The sequence below is a fragment of the Antedon mediterranea genome, chromosome 9, assembly GCF_964355755.1.
Source record: "Antedon mediterranea chromosome 9, ecAntMedi1.1, whole genome shotgun sequence".
NCBI lineage: Eukaryota > Metazoa > Echinodermata > Crinoidea > Comatulida > Antedonidae > Antedon > Antedon mediterranea.
Window position 1 is genome coordinate 19169935 of NC_092678.1, and position 18408 is coordinate 19188342.

At 30.3% G+C, this 18408-nt stretch overlaps 1 protein-coding gene across 1 annotated transcript in view; it reads left to right on the top strand.

The window, feature by feature from the left end:
- LOC140059050 (guanine nucleotide-binding protein G(i) subunit alpha) overlaps positions 1-14162 on the top strand; it is a 47309-nt gene extending 33147 nt beyond the window's left edge. The window contains exons 5-9 of the mRNA XM_072104865.1: positions 1097-1225; positions 3323-3452; positions 8485-8638; positions 10589-10781; positions 11495-14162. Of these exons, the coding sequence (XP_071960966.1) occupies positions 1097-1225; positions 3323-3452; positions 8485-8638; positions 10589-10779 (604 nt within the window). The 3' untranslated portion in view covers positions 10780-10781; positions 11495-14162. The remainder of the gene's footprint in view (positions 1-1096; positions 1226-3322; positions 3453-8484; positions 8639-10588; positions 10782-11494) is intronic.
- Positions 14163-18408: the final 4246 nt, after the last annotated feature.

Here is an 18408-nt window from a genome sequence, read left to right on the forward strand (position 1 = left end):
AAACGTTTTAAGCTCGTTTTCCAATGTTTATTTATATTATAGATGCATATTAGCAGTGTTATAATAGCTATGCAAATTTGTTTTCTGGGAAAATACATCTGTGCTGATTTGTGAAAGCGCATATTGAATTGTATCGCTACTACTACTGCTAACTACAGTGTACATATGATTATTATAATATGGTTCATTTATAACTGCAATGAGATATTATTATGATAACATCAATGTTCATAATACAAATTTGTAATGGTGCTCTAAATAGTAAAAGCCGTTTTTTTTTTTAATGAGCTTCACTGACTTAAATTGAAATATTCCATCACGCCGCATACTGGCTATTCAATTTCAAATCTATTCTCTAAACTTGATAATGTAATGATCGGATAATCCACCCTAGAATAATTTAATTTTCATGTGAATATTTGATTACGAATATGTAGTATGTCAGTATGACTTTAATGTAATGATACTATGATTTACTTACTGCAAGTTAAATGCTAAATTTAAATTGTAAAAACCTATAAGATATTATAAACGTTTAAAATTTAATACTGTATTTGATTATTTAATATAATTTATATTAATCATTTACTAAATAGATTCATATTTACTGTAATTTATTTAATGATAGATTTTATTGTTGTTAACCAGTCAGCATTTAGAGTTGATTACATTTGACCCTTACTTATGGGACCTGCTTATTTATGGAAAATACCCTTATTTGATTTGATCATTTTATTTCAGAATAAATATTCCATATACTGTACAACAAAATATACTAGTACAAAACGGAAAATAAAACTAAACTAAGATTTTTTCCCACTTAGTGTAGAGATTTGAATGTCGTAACAAATAGTTCGTAGTACAGGTACATCTAACCAGATCATTTTCACTATTTACAAATCTTAATCTAAAACCATAGACGCACTTGCGTACATGCTCATAGAAAGAGGGAACGCTTGGTTGAAACCCCTTTAGGCAAGTAAAAAATCTGAAATATAAAAATACAAACAGAACACCACCTAAACCTGTAAAGTATTGTGCAGTGTTTTACATTAAAAAATACATATTTTATTGTAACAAAAATTGTTTCTTTCAGTTATTTGAACGCACTTGATAGGCTGTCGGCACCAGGCTACATACCGACGCAGCAAGATGTGCTGAGAACAAGGGTGAAGACCACTGGTATTGTGGAGACTCATTTTACCTTCAAAGATTTACATTTCAAGTAAGTTTTGAATGTATTAATTGACATGCAGATTAATTGTCATATTCATTTACAGATTTTCATCCATTATTTACATATTTTATTTACATATTTGATAAACATTAATTTACACAATAATTTGCATATTGGTAACATATTGTTTTACATGGTTGCATATTTCATTACCTTTATTTACATATTAATTTACATTATTAATTTACATATTAATTTGCATATTTTCTGCCAATGATAATTGGTAATATACACGTCATACACGGTGTGGTTGAGTACAGAGATTTTAGGAAGCATTTGATTTTGCTATCCATACTGTACAGTACCTATGTGTCTTGTTGGTCATTGCATGTAAAAACATCGGGGAGTTTTTAATTTTCTGGCTATAGAGCCCGAAAATCTGCAAAGGAGGATGCACATCAATTATCTATTGAAGCTAGACAAACTCAGACAATTATTATAAAACTAACAAAGTTTGTCTGTCTGTCGTGATCGCAAAAGCTTTTAACAGGCGCACTGGCGTATTCCTACTCTAACGACTATGGTGGTTGCGTGACCGACACAGCTACACTTAGAACAAACAATTTTTTTTTTAATCTTGAGTTTTCAAGCCAAAAATGCTTAATACAATCATTTTCCAAACAAGGTTCAAGCCCTTTCTCTATTCTAACTAAAATGATATTAAAATTAATAGATAAATTATTATTTATAATTTATTATATTGTAAAAGATTTGCAATAAATTTAAATATTAAATAACCTTTTTTGTTGATTTTGCTTACGTGGCAACTCCTATCTCTTTGTGCGAATAATTTTACAGTGTAATTCACTGTATGCAGGTGTTCCGCTAAATTGGTAAAAATATCTACAAAGCAGTCGCACCTGTATCCGCGTATTCATCAAGTTACAAATTATCAGCATCATCTTATCAATTATAGATCTATTTTTATAGATGATCCATAGATTAACTACATGCATTAATTTTAATCATAAAGATGCTATTTTCACTACATCGCGTACGTATGATTGTGCCATTTTTTATATTACATTTTATATTCAGAGAAATGATATTTTTAATTACAAGTGCAGCAGTCTGTGGTACAGCGTGATTAATGCTGTTCTTTAATCTGATTGGTTCATAGAACGGCAGTATTCATAGCCTTGTGTATCTATTAAATTTTTAATCTTACTATAAATTGCTGCTTATTTCAAACCAAATAGCCTTGAAGATGAACTAACCTTGAGAAATTATTGTGCCTGTATAATTTATTTTTAATATAACAGATCCTGTAAAAATTGTTGTACTGCAGTTAATACAATAACATTTTAGTTTATGTTTAAATGTACCCAATTATAAGGCAAGCAATGCAATAGACAGTAATTGTTAAACAAATATTGATAAATATTATTGGATTTATGTTATTAAAGATGCAGCCTGGTTTTATGAAATATCTCAAATAGCATTATTGGCCTAGCCCAGTTATAATTTGGCACCTTTGGCACTTCATAGTTTACTGAATTAATGGCCAGGTTCTATGGAAAATCATTTGACTTGATTGATTGATTGATTGATTGATTGATTGATTGATTGATTGATTTAGGGAATCCAAACTGTACAGTTTTATTACTTTACTGAAAAGTTTATAGGTAAAATAATGCTATACCAATTAAATTTAGCATTAAAAAAAATATCCATCACCAATGGTAATACGGTATTGATTGGGATTAAATGGTTAATAACATGTACTGTTAAGTGAAATATTTTTCAGAAATTGTTTCATCAAAAGGGTGAAATAATACAGTGTTCATTCATAATTGATTATTAACGTTTCATTTTTTTTTCAGCCAATACTAGTTTTACATACTGTATCTTAAGGAATGAGTCATTTTGGAAATAAATATAGATAATTATTATTCATATGTATTGATTTTTTTGTAAAAATATTAAAATTTTAGGATTTTTAGATATTGTATATTTAACAAAAGAGTTAAAAACATGTAAAATTTAGTAAAAACAGAATTACAACTAAAAGTACTAATATTATCTTTCTTACACTTTCCTTCATTCTATAACCTTTGACATTCCTTGTTATTACATTTATTACAGAATGTTTGATGTAGGTGGTCAAAGGTCAGAACGAAAGAAATGGATTCACTGTTTTGAAGGTGTAACCGCTATCATTTTTTGCGTCGCACTCAGTGCTTACGATCTTGTATTGGCGGAAGATGAAGAAATGGTAAATTTTATTTTTATCGCATAAATATTGCTTTTAAATCTCAACAAAGAGTTAATAATGTGAATAACTAAAATAAAATTATGCAAATGAGCTGACACATTGGAATCTAAGATGTATGCTAATTGGCTAAGGCATACAGTAATTTGCATGGATGTCGTCAAGTTTTCATGCAAATGAGCTAAAATAAATTATTTTCATCATTTATTTGCATAGTTGCTATCAAATGTTTATTCATTGATGGTAGGTGTACAGTGCTATGCAAATGAGCTATAAATAATTTGCATTCCAGGGTGTATGCAAATGAGCTAAAATAAATTATTTTTATCATTCAAATTACTATCAGTATCAAATGCTCATTCATTGATGGTACAGTAGGGGAATCTGTACTATGCAAATGAGCTATAAATAATTTGCATTCCAGGGTGTATGCAAATGAGCTAAAAATAAGTTATTTTTATCATTCAAATTACTATCAGTATCAAATGCTCATTCATTGATGGTACAGTAGGTGTATCAGTGTACTATGCAAATGAGCTATAAATAATTTGCATTCCAGGGTGTATGCAAATGAGCTTAAATAAATTATTTTCATCATTCAAATTACTCAGTATCAAATGCTCATTCATTGATGGTACAGTAGGTGTATCAGTGTACTATGCAAATGAGCTATAAATAATTTGCATTCCAGGGTGTATGCAAATGAGCTAAAATAAATTATTTTCATCATTCAAATCACTCAGTATCAAATGCTCATTCATTGATGGTCCAGTAGGTGTATCAGTGTACTATGCAAATGAGCTATAAATAATTTGCATTGCACGGTGTACTGTATGCAAATGAGTTAAATAATTATTTAATTATATAACATTTGTTTTTAAACATACCCAACTCATACAGTATCTTATCTTCTCGGATAAGGACTATAAACCGTAGGTGCAGTGGTACACATGTGGCTCATGTGCACTTTAAAGAACCTACAGTAGTACATCTTTCGAGACGAGTAGGGAGTTACCACGGTTTACTAGTCCACACAGCCACTGTCACTCATCAAGAGGGCCCCTTGATTGTCAGCATACGCTGTTTAGGGTCACCCTCTATAAATAAGGTGACATAATAAAAAATTTAATTAAAAATAATAGGCTATATGAAGGTATCTGTAATATCTATGTATTGATTTTAACATTCCGCGTTCATAGAATATATTGATAAATGCTTCCTAACCTGTTACTATCAATTTACATTGATCGAGTAGTCCAGTAGTCTTTTTAAGGTCTTGGTTTCATGTAAACAAGATGCTTGGATGATTAATCTATGTTTTTCAATGAATCAAAGATGTTTGTGTAAAATTTGTAAAAAGTATGCTCTATTTTTAGTATGTTTAATTGAATGTTACTGAGCTATTTTCTTCAATTTAAACTGATTACAATTTATAGAGGTGACATACATACAGTATTATGTTTTAAATTTGGTCAACCTTTGACCCTAGACATGTTTACTACTAGGAATAAATATGTTGTTTCCCAAGTGATCTGAAAGCTATCTATGAAATCTATCTAGATAGATGTTAATTTAGGGATAATGAAGTATAAGGGACCATGTAAAAATTATTCTGCTGCATTTACTGCAGTAATGTTGTTTGATGCTAAACCTGTTTATGCAATTCTTTTGCAAGTCTTTCTTTATGTACTGCAATAATACACACTACTGTTGTCTGCCTCCTAAACCTCTACATTGGAACAAACTAAAATCGTTGCATTACAAAAAGAATAAAATAATTTTCACATGATCCTTTATATATTTTGTAATTTTAATTCTGACAATCTTTTAAAAACATCTGTATGAAAAAAAAACGACAAAAAGTAAACCTCTGTCATGTTTGATCAAGTGGAGGGAAACTGTACCCGAGCCAGTATTAATACATGTTATTTCTGTCCTTAATATCCGTCATTATTTTCCACAAACCTAAAGGTAGGCATTTAGATTAAGCCTTTATGACTATCAACTTACACACATATTAATCCCATAATGCAACTGATGCCATTTGAGATGTTCGGCAAATCATAATTATTGTTGCTCATTGTAATAGCTTTGATTGTTGTCCACGTCAGCGGTTTTTTCCTCAGTAATCATTTTCCAATTTGACGGCCAAACCCATCACATGATTCAGTGGATTGTTATTTATAGTAACCTAGCAATTATTCAATATTGTCTAGTGATAAGATAATGTTATAGAAGAAATAGATACAGATTATATAATAATAATCAACATAACAATTCTGTATGCTGTTTAAAAATCATGACACATTTTAATTGTATCTATCACAAATGAGATATTTTTTTTAATTATTGGTTTTTTTTTTTTCAAAAGTATAATGCAAATTAAACCACTTTTTAATAATAATAATAATAATAATAATAATTTGGTAATAATAATAATGCTCTGGTCTCACAGCTATTTAGTCCAATAAGACATATCGGAAATTCTTTTTTTTTTTGTACACTATATAAAGAACGAATAAATATATAAGAACATTATACACACTATACAGGCGATGAGAAGGTTGTGATAGAATACGCTTTACCATAGAGATCACAGTTTTTTCATAGGTAGAAGTCATATCATCTATGGTCATTGCAGTAATCACGACAATACATTCTGTTTATTTTGTTTAATAATGCATAGTCTTTTGACTTAAACAGTTACACCAGATTGTAACACAGAATGAATGAATGAATTTTACAGAAGGAACACCCATTTAAAAGCACTCATGTAATCACGCATACAGTACAGCAACTACAAATTGCACAGAATATTAATAATGTTAAATATTCTAAGTTACACGCAAGATGTTTTATAGTCTGGGTTCCAGACGGAGTTTTGTCTTAATATTAGTAAAAAGATAAATATTTTGGCACATATGGCGTTTCATACGTATACTACTTGATTTTGGATACTCCGTCTGGGGAAACACGCACAAGTGACGTGGTTTGACACCAAGAATTCTTGGTGCATACGATTATCCGGTTGACTAGTTTCAGCTGCATGCGATTGGCTACTCACTCGTACACCGTTTTAATATTCATATCAGAATTTCAAAGACTCAACAACTAAGATGATGCGCATGCGCTATGTTACGTTTAGACAATGTGTACTTGGGTACATTTATGAAAGTTTCTGAAGGCTAGAAATTATTTTATATGCCTAGTAGTCTGGTAAACATTTGATGGGATTTTTTTCCAAGAACATGAAAACTCGTCTTGATATGATAGGCTAGCTTCTCCGCAAATCAAACATTGAATGGATCATTTATTACGCGGAGATAATTTTGATTTAATTCCCACCCAGACCATGGAAGTATAAAGACCCTGTCCTGTTCTGTGTGGTGGTGTAGCCCTGTTGTGTGCCGGTGGTGGTATGCAGGGCTACTTTATTGGCGTTTTATTTGGCAGGTCATGCGTGCGAGTTGAGTGGGACCTACGAAAGAGGCCAAGGACTAAACAATTAATAAACAAAACAACTTGGCATTACGATTTTATATTTCAACAGTCTCGATCGTAAATTCAGCACTGTACGTACGTCTCGATCTTTTTCATTTTGAAACAAAATGATCATTGGTTGATTCGAAATCCATATTTACATACCGCCCGCCCCATATAGCCAAATACGGTATGATAACCTACGTCATTCTTATCGGATGTTTGCGGTCTGCAAATCGATTTCTATACGTGTTTCACAAGTCTGTATTTTCAGACAAAAATCGCGGTCGAAATAAAAAAAAAATTAAAAAAAATAATAATAATACAGACTTGGGGCAAGTCTAGATGTTTTACTGCTTTTAGTACTATTAACAAACTGTTAATACTGAAAATGAATTCTAAGAATATTTACTCTGAAAATACATTGAACATTAAATCGATTAAAATCCAGATTTATAACAAATTTATTAGCCAAGACTAATATATCAATTTAAACGAGTTAACATTTATTTTATTTTATGTCAGAATTGCAAAGCTGTAGAACATTTAGATTTCTCTATTCTTTATTGCATATTTTTATATTTAAATATCTGAACAAAATGATGAACAATTACAAATATTAATGTTTAATTATCCACATTTATTCATCCAATTGGTGGCTAGTTATATTTTTTTTTACTCTATCGTCTCAAAACATGATTAAATTATTTATATTATTTTGCTTTCTTAGTTAGTATTATTATAAACAAAATGATAAACAATGCCGCAAAGTAATGATGAACAAATAATGTTTAATAATCCACATTTATTCATCCAAATTGGTGGCTAGTTTATATTCTAATTGTCTCAAAACAGGATTAAATTATTATATTATTTTGTATACCTGTAGAAATAACAGTTCTACATTTTGCTCTTTGTATTATTATAAAGAAAATGATAAATACGCCGCAAAGTAAATACATTGCATATTGTACACAGCTAACGTTTGCTAAACTGATTCAAACTGATAATGATGCGGGCACCGTCGTTTTAATTTCACAATCTTTTCTCACCAGTATTCATTAGCATTGTCAGCTATCCGACTATTTATTTGTTGATTAGGAATGTAATTGACAGTTTCCAAGGTGACCAATCTATTAATCGAGAACACTCATTTGATTAAATAAAGACTATACATGTTTTTTGTTACTAACTAACTAGAATATGACTTTAAATTTTATTTCTAACGTAATATAAATATTCACTATAATTTTACAAGATACAGTAACTGATAAATGGTTTTTATGTGCATATATTTCACATTATACTTGTTTTTTACACAGTGTTATCTATCAATTTTGTTCGCCTTAATTAAAAGCATCATTTTTTTTTTTGGCCGCAATCGCAAAAATTTGTTTCAGTCACATCCCACCTCGTACCAACAAATATTTATATAAATACCGACTGCCGTAAATATATTTAATTACCAGAAAAAAAAACAGACAGATATTGCAACATCATGGTTTTATTTGTGCTGGCTTTTTTTACGTGTAATAATTAAAATTTTGTTTTTCAGAACCGAATGCACGAGTCTATGAAGCTGTTTGATTCAATTTGCAACAATAAGTGGTTCACCGAAACATCCATCATTCTATTCCTTAACAAGAAAGATCTGTTTGAGGAGAAAATCAGCAAGTCACCACTTGTAATCTGCTTTCCAGAATATTCTGGTAAGTCATCATTAATATTCATGTATGCGTCATTAATATTCATGTTTGAGTCATTAATATTCATGTGTGAGTCATTAATATTCTTGTTTGCTTATTAATATTCATGTTTGCTTATTAATATTCATGTGTGAGTCATTAATATTCATGTGTGAGTTAATTTATGTAGATCAGTATCTTGAGAATACGAATAAACTTGTGAATCATTAATATTCATGTATGAATCATTAATATTCATGTATGAGTCATTAATATTCATGTGAGTAATTAATATTCATTGAGTTAAATTAAAAGAATATTCTTGAGATTTGAATCAATTACAGTATATTCATATCTTTAATACATGCTTTATATTCATTGGCTCATTATAATATTCATTGGCTCATTATAATATTTATTTTTTTACCATATCTAATGAGGGTGATCCATCCAGCAATTGCTGATCATTAGGGACATTCATGTCTCGTCTACATAAACAAAGTCATATTACAAGTCTTTGGGAATGGAGTTGTAATTTTGTCCTTAGGAAAAATCCTGACATGTGACGGACGGACTTGAACCCTTGGAGTGGTAGCCAAACATCATAACCACCAAACCACAACTCCGCTCAAATTGACTCATTAATATTCATTGGGTCATCATTAATATTTATGTTGACCAGTCTGAATGTTATTTTTTTAAGAATAAAATGTTTATTGATACGACCTTAAAAATTTATTTTAATATTATGAAAATAATTGTGGGAAAAAAAGAACACACAATTCTGGAGTAATCACCAATTGTCGTCAAAGTGTGTTCCATCTAAAGACATTTAATTAAAATTCTGATACTTGAATACCTCGGTTACCAGGATATGAAGAAATTTGCATGAAATAGTGTCAGAAATTGTCTATCAAACTTTATTAAGATATAAAATATTTTGCTAGTTAGGTATTACTTAAACTAGTAGACCTACTGTACAGTACACACTGTATAATTTTAAATAAACATGCTTTTCCAATACTCCATTCGTGAGTCTATTTTTAGACATTAGCTGAAATGCTATCGTTTTGCAATTGTTGTCAGAATCGCGTAATTATTATAATCCTCCTCAATATGTTAATTTATTCGGCAATCGCATACATCATCTACACTGTCTTAAAGATTACTATTGTCGTATGCACACCCGTGACCTTTTGTTTAATTAGACAACAAGTCTCCGTGCGTCTTACGTGTTGCTTATTTTCAGCCGTTAATTGGGAACTGTTTTTCACTGCCGTGACAGAGGAGTAAATTTATTCTTGGTAAATAGTGTTCAGTGATGCGTAGTAGAGCCATAGTTGCTCTGTTGTGGATACCCTACAAGAATTATTTAAAACGTTTTGATATGTTAAACTACTATACCTACTGTATTTTGTTGTTGTGATATATTATTTAAATTTTTGAATATTTTAGGATGTACAGTTTAGTTCTAATAAACGATTTCAATTTCAAATGATTTTGCTTTTTAAAGAGATGTTTTCCTCTAAAAGTGTAATTTTCAAATGTCGCATACAGTTATTCACTTTGATCAAAACTGAAACAAAACAAAAAATATATATATATATTTGACTGTAATTTTAAAAAAAAATACTAGTCAATGGGTTTTTATAGTTACTGTTTATTTGTCTGATTTTTGTTTTGTTTGTTGTGTTTTCTACCGAAGTTAATAAATCTGAAAAGTCTGATATTATCTTTATTTTTCAATTATTTTTTTTCAGAAAATTCATCTAAAAAAAATGTAATTGTTTGTTTTCTTCTTTACTGTTCAATATATTTTTCATCCTATTTTTTTTTAATTTCCTTTCCGACTTCTTCAGATTTTATAATGAAAATAGGACAGCTTAGAGTACTTAGAGTGACATGACTATGTAGAATAATTGTAAGCTATTTGGTTAAACATTAATCGATAATGAAACATTGTTTATCTTTCAGGATCTAACACATACGAAGAGGCAGCTGCCTATATTCAAATGAGGTTTGAAGATTTGAACAAGAGGAAAGACCAGAAAGAAATCTATACCCACTTCACATGCGCTACAGATACCAACAACATACAGTTTGTGTTTGATGCCGTTACCGACGTCATCATTAAAAACAATCTCAAGGACTGTGGTCTCTTCTAAAAGTAATTTTTACAGTTATTTTATTCATTGTAAAGCTCTGTCTACACTATTAAACTTTATGCGACAAAAACATGTGTTGTGCCCATATATGGACATGATGATATCATATCACTGCCATATTTAGACATATCACTACCATATTTGTGTACATCACACCTTTTTTCAAACTAGTTTGATAGTGTAGACTGAATTTAATATTTCACCTAACTTATTCCTCAACATGTTCTCTCCTCTGACATTGCTACAGTATCTGCTTTACGTTTTCTTTTTTTTGCATCGCACAAAGAATTTTTGTCAAACATTTACCCACACTCTCAACTCAATTAAAATTATTTTAAAACCTTTTTTGTTTTAAACAACAAAATTCAGGATACAATGGCCTGTTTTATTTTAATGCAAATATTTTATATACAATACAAAAAATTTTATAGATTTCTGTCTGAAAACAAACTGTATCGATATGGTTAAATTCAATTCTGCTGAAACTTTTCTTTAAAGGAAAAATCGCTTTTATAACAACAACAATATGGTTTAAAAGAGTAAAAAGTTGGGAATAATTTAGGTGCGATGTTTTGGCTGACGTACATTTACTCGGTTTAAATAATAATTATATTAATAATATTTAATTATAATATTATTAATAATTGTAATGATATAAATAGAAATAATAATAATAATATAATAATTAATAATAATAATTTTATGTATTTTTCAGACTTTTGGATGTTGTGTTATAATCATAGTATACTCCAGTATTTGGACCATATTTCACAGCCAGTCGCGCTGTTTTTTGTATAGTCGGCACTAAATCAAAAGTGGTGGTATCCAATATAGAGATCCTCTCCACATTTTAACTATTTTGATAGTACAGTAGATTCCGTACAACAGTCAACTTTGACCTTTTGGTAGTTATCGATTCACTCATTTACTCCTGTCTAAAGAAATCCGCAACCAATCAGGAACTGTTAAATTCGAGAAGGAGCATTTTGCTCACCTGAAAAATCAAGTAATGAATTAAATACACATCTTAAAAGTTGATAATAACTGCTTTTCGAATGTGCACAGATATGCAAAATAACTATCTGCATATAAATAATATACAGGTGTATAATAGTGTTAAGAATAATAGAGTTTGATATTTAACTACTGTGTAGATTGATCCACTTAAATGTTTACTCTTAATTATCATGATTAATAATATAAACGAAGGAGATAATATTATTGAGAGTGATCGAGAGAGAACTTAAGATTAATCGTGCAAAATTATATAGTGGTAAGCACCTTTGACAATCTTAATAAGTAGAATTTTCTTGCGAGTTCAAAAGTTATGAATTTGTCAAAAATAATGTTTATTTGATTACAATGTACAGTTGATGTTTTACTAGCCTATACAAAACTAGCTATGGTCCTTAATAAGCTACTGTCCGTTTCTAGCTAAGGGCCCTTACTAGCTATGGTTGCATACTAGCTATGGTCCCTTACTAGCTAAGGCTCCTTATACTAGCTATGGTTGCATACTAGCTATAGTCCCTTACTTAGCTCTAGTTGTAATGCAGCATGTTCTACAAAACTGTTTTGCTGAACGTGGAACACACAACAGGGTACAAATATTCAAAACAAAATAATTGATATTCATCATCATAGTCAAACAGTTTAGTTTACGCCACGTTCCATAAATTAATACAGTGATACAACAATCAACTACAAAATGTTTGTGATCATACTGCTGCTCAGTCAGGTGGAACAGACTTTTCGGGAACTAGAGTACGTATAGAGCAACTAGTAATCTTAGCACTCTTTTTAATAGAATTCTGTATACACATCAGTCTGTGCAATTTATGTTTTAGCTAACTAGTGGTTTATTTTCAAATGGGGTGCTACAGTGTTGTCAATCAATTTAATACACTGCTTTTAAGAAAGATCTCCGAATCACTGATAAACTTATCGTCAAATCTAAATGCTGGGTATACCACATTGAAAAAGACGCCTGTCTGTGTATATTTCTATAAATACACGAAAACGATTTGACTATTTTTTCGGCATACCTAAGCCAGATTTTTTAATCTTTTTCCATTGCACTTGAAAAGTCATGTATTTACCAGTAATGTAACTTTTTTCTGCTATATTGTGATAATAGTAAGTATAGAATTTCTTCAACTGGGACGTAACTTAGTCACCGGTATTATTAGAGTAATATACTGTAGTAATCGTGTCAATGTGTTTCTATGACGATTTGTTTTTGTGGACAAAAAGCTGTAAAAAGAAAGTAATAACAAGATAATAATTATTTAAAAGGAAAAAAAAATCATTGGTTAGTGTTATTTAGCAAAGAGAAGGAACACGTGAATCAACATTTTGATCGTCTTCATCGATTGGATAGTCGATATAATGATTGACTTCTGTACATTTTATTGTTGTGTGGTGCAATACAATTTATCAAAACTACTGGCATGACTTTTACCACCTGATTAAAAACCCAACTGCGTTTTATTTCTGTGAGAAAAATTTGATAAAACCCCGCAAACCCCGAAAATTATTCACTAAAAATTGTGAACAACTATGTAACAGTCCATCAAAATTTCTTAAGTGAATATGCTATCTATAATAACTACCGATGAATACTTACTCACAATATTGTCCACATAATGGTAGTGAAAATGCTGGTACCATAAAGGACATAATTGTACCATAATAGATATACTATGCTAATGTGTATCCATGTATAGTCTTACTGTTACCTTATATGGTCGTAAGATGTCATAGGATTATCAATAATGTCAACTACCTTTATGAAAGATTCAATTTAGTGTTAATCATTATGTTAGATGTGTAGCCTTTATTTAAGCACAGTAATAGTTAATGTGATTTTGATCTGTAATGTATTATTTCGCAAACTATTAAAACCATCATACCACTTCTAACCACCAAGAAATGAAATTGATAATTTTATTTTGAAATTATCAGATGAGGATTTATGAAAGTGGGTAATTGTAAACGCATATTAATTATGATCATAGAGTGAAGTATAGTTTTAATTAGAATGTTTAGTTGTCTAGTTTTGTTTTTGTCAATCTTGGCAACTCTATGTACCATTCCATATTTAATTATTAGTAGTGTAAATTGTGTGTACATTGACTTTTTTGTTTTGTTTGGCATTCCATACCCACTGTTCTCAATCAGTTCGCGATGGTCTTTGCTGAATAGCGCCCTAGCGCTTCATTTAAGTCGAAACTACTGTGTGCGGGCAGACGGTGAATTGTTTAAAAGAGGCGTTTATTCATCGAAGAAAATTTTGATTTTGTGTATTCCATGTTCTGTATACTGTGCCAGTGTTTGCTAGCCTAGGTAAATTACCCCACGAATAAATGTATTAAAACCAATAACATGTTGTGTTTCTCTTTTCATGGTTGTAAATAAGTGCACATAATATGCTATTTAGCGATTTTTACATCTACGAAGATAAAGACTTAGAAACAAATGAAACTAGAAGGTAACTTAACTTAAACCTCCGCCTACACATATGAACATTTGATGACGTGATCCTATACAGCTATGAAACTATCCTTATATTTACCATGTTGACAACCAGTAGGTGTAAGTAAAAAAATACTCCGAAGACCCATATTTATATTCAAATGGAAAAGTTAAACATTATGCACATATATTTTTAGTAAAAAGGTTCATCTGGATCACTGTATAGTATTTTAAGTAAATTTTCTTTTGGATGATCCAAAGTCGAATAAAATTTGTAAACCTACATCATGGAAAGACAGGAAAATAAAAGAATAAATAAAAATAAGAAAACATGGTAACACTATGAACAGAGACGACGGCGGTTTGCAACTCCCAAAATTGTACAACGTACTAAAGAGACCTTTTTATTTTTCAATAAAACTGGTTACAATAGCATAATTGACATGCGCAAAACCCAATTTACGACTCTGCGCATGTTTATTATGCTATAGTAACCATTTATGTCAAAAAATAAAAGGGTCGAAAAATGGCGATTTTTCGAAAATTTCCCTGTACTATAGTACAGGGATTTTTTCGAAAAATGAGCAAACCCATATTTATATTCAAATGGAAAAGTTAAACATTATGCACATATATTTTTAGTAAAAAGGTTCATCTGGATCACTGTATAGTATTTTAAGTAAATTTTCTTTTGGATGATCCAAAGTCGAATAAAATTTGTAAACCTACATCATGGAAAGACAGGAAAATAAAAGAATAAATAAAAATAAGAAAACATGGTAACACTATGAACAGAGACGACGGCGGTTTGCAACTCCCAAAATTGTACAACTTACTAAAGAGACCTTTTTATTTTTCAATAAAACTGGTTACAATAGCATAATTGACATGCGCAAAACCCAATTTACGACTCTGCGCATGTTTATTATGCTATAGTAACCATTTATGTCAAAAAATAAAAGGGTCGAAAAATGGCGATTTTTCGAAAATTTCCCTGTACTATAGTACAGGGATTTTTTCGAAAAATGAGCAAATTTCGACCTTTTTATTTATCAATAAAACTGGTTACTGTAGCATAATTGACATGCGCAGAACCCAATTTACGACTCTGCGTATGTTTATTATGCTATAGTAACCATTTATGTCAAAAAATAAAATTTCCCTGTACAGGGATTTTTTCAAAAAATGGGCAAATTTCGACCTTTTTATATTTCGATAAAACTGGTTACTATAGCATAATTGACATGCGCAGAACCCAATTTACGACTCTGCGTATGTTTATTACGCTATATTAACCATTTTTGTCAAAAAATAAAAGGGTCGAAAAATTGCAATTTTTTGAAAATTTCCTTGTACTATAGTACAGGGATTTTTTCCAAAAATGGGCAAATTTCGACCTTTTTATTTTCGATAAAACTGGTTATTATAGCATAATTGACATGCGCAGAACCCAATTTACGACTCTGCGCATGTTAATTATGCTATAGTAACCATTTATGTCAAAAAATAAAAGGGTCGAAAAATGGCCATTTTTCGAAAATTTCCCTGTACTATATTACAGGAATTTTTTCCAAAAATGGGCAAATTTCGACCTTTTTATTTTCGATAAAACTGGTTACTATAGCATAATTGACATGCGCAGAACCCAATTTACGACTCTGCGTATGTTTATTACGCTATATTAACCATTTTTGTCAAAAGATAAAAGGATCGAAATATGGCAATTTTTCGAAAATTTCCCTCTACTATAGTACAGGGATTTTTTCAAAAAATGGGCAAATTTCGACCTTTTTATTTATCGATAAAACTGGTTACTATAGCATAATTGACATGCACAGAACCCAATTTACGACTCTGCGCATGTTTATTATGCTATATTAACCATTTATGTCAAAAAATAAAAGGATTGAAAAATGGCAATTTTTCGAAAATTTCCCTGTACAGGGATTTTTTCAAAAAATGGGCAAATTTCGACCATTTTATATTTCGATAAAACTGGTTACTATAGCATAATTGACATGCGCAAAACCCAATTTACGACTCTGCGCATGTTTATTATGCTATAGTAACCATTTATGTCAAAAAATAAAAGGGTCGAAAAATTGCCATTTTTTGAAAATTTCCTTGTACTATAGTACAGGGATTTTTTTCCAAAATGGGCAAATTTCGACCTTTTTATTTTCGATAAAACTGGTTATTATAGCATAATTGACATGCGCAGAACCCAACTTTCGACTCTGCGCATGTTTATTATGCTATAGTAACCATTTATGTCAAAAAATAAAAGGGTCGAAAAATGGCCATTTTTCGAAAATTTCCCTGTAGTATAGTACAGGGATTTTTTCAAAAAAAGAGCAAATTTTGACCTTTTTATATATCGATAAAAATGGTTACTATAGCATAAATGACATGCGCAGAACCCAATTTTCAACTCTGCGCATGTTTATTATGCTATAGTAACCATTTATGTCAAAAAATAAAAGTTCGAAAAATGGCCATTTTTTGAAAATTTCCCTGTACTATAGTACAGGGATTTTTTTCAAAAATTGGCAAATTTCGACCTTTTTATTTTCAATAAAACTGGTTACTATAGCATAATTGACATGTGCAGAAGCCAATTTTCGACTCTGCGCATGTTTATTATGCTATAGTAACCATTTATGTCAAAAAATAAAAGGGTCGAAAAATTGCAATTTTTTGAAAATTTCCTTGTACTATAGTACAGGGATTTTTTCCAAAAATGGGCAAATTTCGACCTTTTTATTTTCGATAAAACTGGTTATTATAGCATAATTGACATGCGCAGAACCCAATTTACGACTCTGCGCATGTTAATTATGCTATAGTAACCATTTATGTCAAAAAATAAAAGGGTCGAAAAATGGCCATTTTTCGAAAATTTCCCTGTACTATATTACAGGAATTTTTTCCAAAAATGGGCAAATTTTGACCTTTTTATTTTCGATAAAACTGGTTACTATAGCATAATTGACATGCGCAGAACCCAATTTACGACTCTGCGTATGTTTATTACGCTATATTAACCATTTTTGTCAAAAGATAAAAGGATCGAAATATGGCAATTTTTCGAAAATTTCCCTCTACTATAGTACAGGGATTTTTTCAAAAAATGGGCAAATTTCGACCTTTTTATTTATCGATAAAACTGGTTACTATAGCATAATTGACATGCACAGAACCCAATTTACGACTCTGCGCATGTTTATTATGCTATATTAACCATTTATGTCAAAAAATAAAAGGATTGAAAAATGGCAATTTTTCGAAAATTTCCCTGTACAGGGATTTTTTCAAAAAATGGGCAAATTTCGACCATTTTATATTTCGATAAAACTGGTTACTATAGCATAATTGACATGCGCAAAACCCAATTTACGACTCTGCGCATGTTTATTATGCTATAGTAACCATTTATGTCAAAAAATAAAAGGGTCGAAAAATTGCCATTTTTTGAAAATTTCCTTGTACTATAGTACAGGGATTTTTTTCCAAAATGGGCAAATTTCGACCTTTTTATTTTCGATAAAACTGGTTATTATAGCATAATTGACATGCGCAGAACCCAACTTTCGACTCTGCGCATGTTTATTATGCTATAGTAACCATTTATGTCAAAAAATAAAAGGGTCGAAAAATGGCCATTTTTCGAAAATTTCCCTGTAGTATAGTACAGGGATTTTTTCAAAAAAAGAGCAAATTTTGACCTTTTTATATATCGATAAAAATGGTTACTATAGCATAAATGACATGCGCAGAACCCAATTTTCAACTCTGCGCATGTTTATTATGCTATAGTAACCATTTATGTCAAAAAATAAAAGTTCGAAAAATGGCCATTTTTCGAAAATTTCCCTGTACTATAGTACAGAGATTTTTTCAAAAATTGGCAAATTTCGACCTTTTTATTTTCAATAAAACTGGTTACTATAGCATAATTGACATGTGCAGAAGCCAATTTTCGACTCTGCGCATGTTTATTATGCTATAGTAACCATTTATGTCAAAAAATAAAAAGTGTCGAAAAATGGCCATTTTTCGAAAATTTCCTGTACTATAGTACAGGGAATTTTTTCCAAAAATGAGCAAATTTCGACCTTTTTATTTTCGATAAAACTGGTTACTATAGCACAATTG